Genomic DNA, 1,354 nt, shown 5'->3' on the forward strand with positions numbered 1-1,354 from the left:
CCCCCCCCCCCCCCCCCCCCCAAGCATAACTTTATTTTGGGAATAAAGGCAGTGGGTCTGCCATGTACGTCCCATCTTGACCTTATGACTTAAAAATGGAAGCACATAGGATACACTAGGAGGAAAAGCTTATGCAGTGACAGCCTAACATTGCTTCAGGGCCCGAGAGTCATACAGGGCCAAGTCACTGTTTACACAACAAGAGCCAATCACATTAAAGACAATGTCTGGCCCGCCTCCTGCCTGTGACACTCTGGATCGTGGCTGGACAGAGAAACTATAAAGTTTCCTGACAAGTCAAGAGGGAGAAGGAGAAGAGATTGAACCATGAGAGAGAGCCTTGCTTTTGTGTCATCCCAAAACATGGCGTTCACTGACTCCATGAAACCCACTGAGCTGTCCACAGACAAGAAGGGGATACAGTAAGTGATTGTGGTGTTTAACATGAATGATTTGGGTAATGATGACCTGGTAAAAGTATTACACAGCTATATAAAAAAACACTGAGTGACTTTTCTCTTTGGTCTCCAGGAGGAAAAACTGGAGGAACAAAATAAGATTTCTCTTGAAGTCCAACTCCTCCCAGTCGATAGTACATCAGATGAAAAACAGATCTTACAGGTGAGACCTTTCAATTTTGAGGATGATGTCGTAATTAGGCATAATGTGTTTTAGGTGCTTCATGCTAGTTATAGGTTATTTAGTTTTAAATATTGAATTGCGTTGTATTTTCCTTTTTAAAGTAGGTTTATATTTATTCTAATTTAACTTATTTCATTGAACTTTACACAGTGTTTGTCTTTGCATACCCAAGATCCACACTCTTATTTATCTATTTAGTATGTTCCCCTTTATGTATTGTTGTATGTATATTATGTATTTATTGTTTTATGACTAAATGAAACCAAACCAGATCACTATGGCTATGTCTCAAATCAAGCATGGCCTAAATCAGCAGGGACATACTGTGTAGTAAAGGAAACGTAACACAATTAAGACTGATAAATGATTCAATTGATTAAGTGATAGGAGTGTTTGTAATATAACAATGTTATTCATAAATTTGGAGATTTTGCAGTGTTGCATTTCCAACTTTTCTGTAAGTATAACAAAATCCATGTCCTTTCCCTTCAGGCCGACTGCTGATGACACGCACCAATGGGCGCAGTCACTTGACAAACTACTGAGTCATAAATGTAAGTATCACTCACAGCACTATTGGTGCATGATCACATAAAAGAGTCTAAAGGTCACTTTATTGGCCTTCAGTAAAACCAAGGCTGCATGGCTTTTTTATTCACTTTACCCTAGGCTTATGTCTCTGGCCTTGTTTTTAACACTTCTCTACCCCCCC

General features: G+C 39.4%; 1 protein-coding gene and 1 long non-coding RNA gene across 2 annotated transcripts in view; both read left to right on the forward strand.

The window, feature by feature from the left end:
- The window catches only part of LOC117950046, a 17,475-nt gene that overhangs the window by 14,236 nt on the left and 1,885 nt on the right, over positions 1-1,354 (forward strand). The window lies entirely within an intron of this gene.
- The window catches only part of LOC117950037 (regulator of G-protein signaling 21-like), a 3,041-nt gene continuing 1,885 nt past the window's right edge, over positions 199-1,354 (forward strand). Inside the window, exons 1-3 of the mRNA XM_034880709.1 lie at positions 199-422; positions 532-621; positions 1,135-1,196. Of these exons, the coding sequence (XP_034736600.1) occupies positions 328-422; positions 532-621; positions 1,135-1,196 (247 nt within the window). The 5' untranslated portion in view covers positions 199-327. The remainder of the gene's footprint in view (positions 423-531; positions 622-1,134; positions 1,197-1,354) is intronic.

This window comes from Etheostoma cragini, chromosome 9, assembly GCF_013103735.1.
Source record: "Etheostoma cragini isolate CJK2018 chromosome 9, CSU_Ecrag_1.0, whole genome shotgun sequence".
Taxonomy (NCBI): domain Eukaryota; kingdom Metazoa; phylum Chordata; class Actinopteri; order Perciformes; family Percidae; genus Etheostoma; species Etheostoma cragini.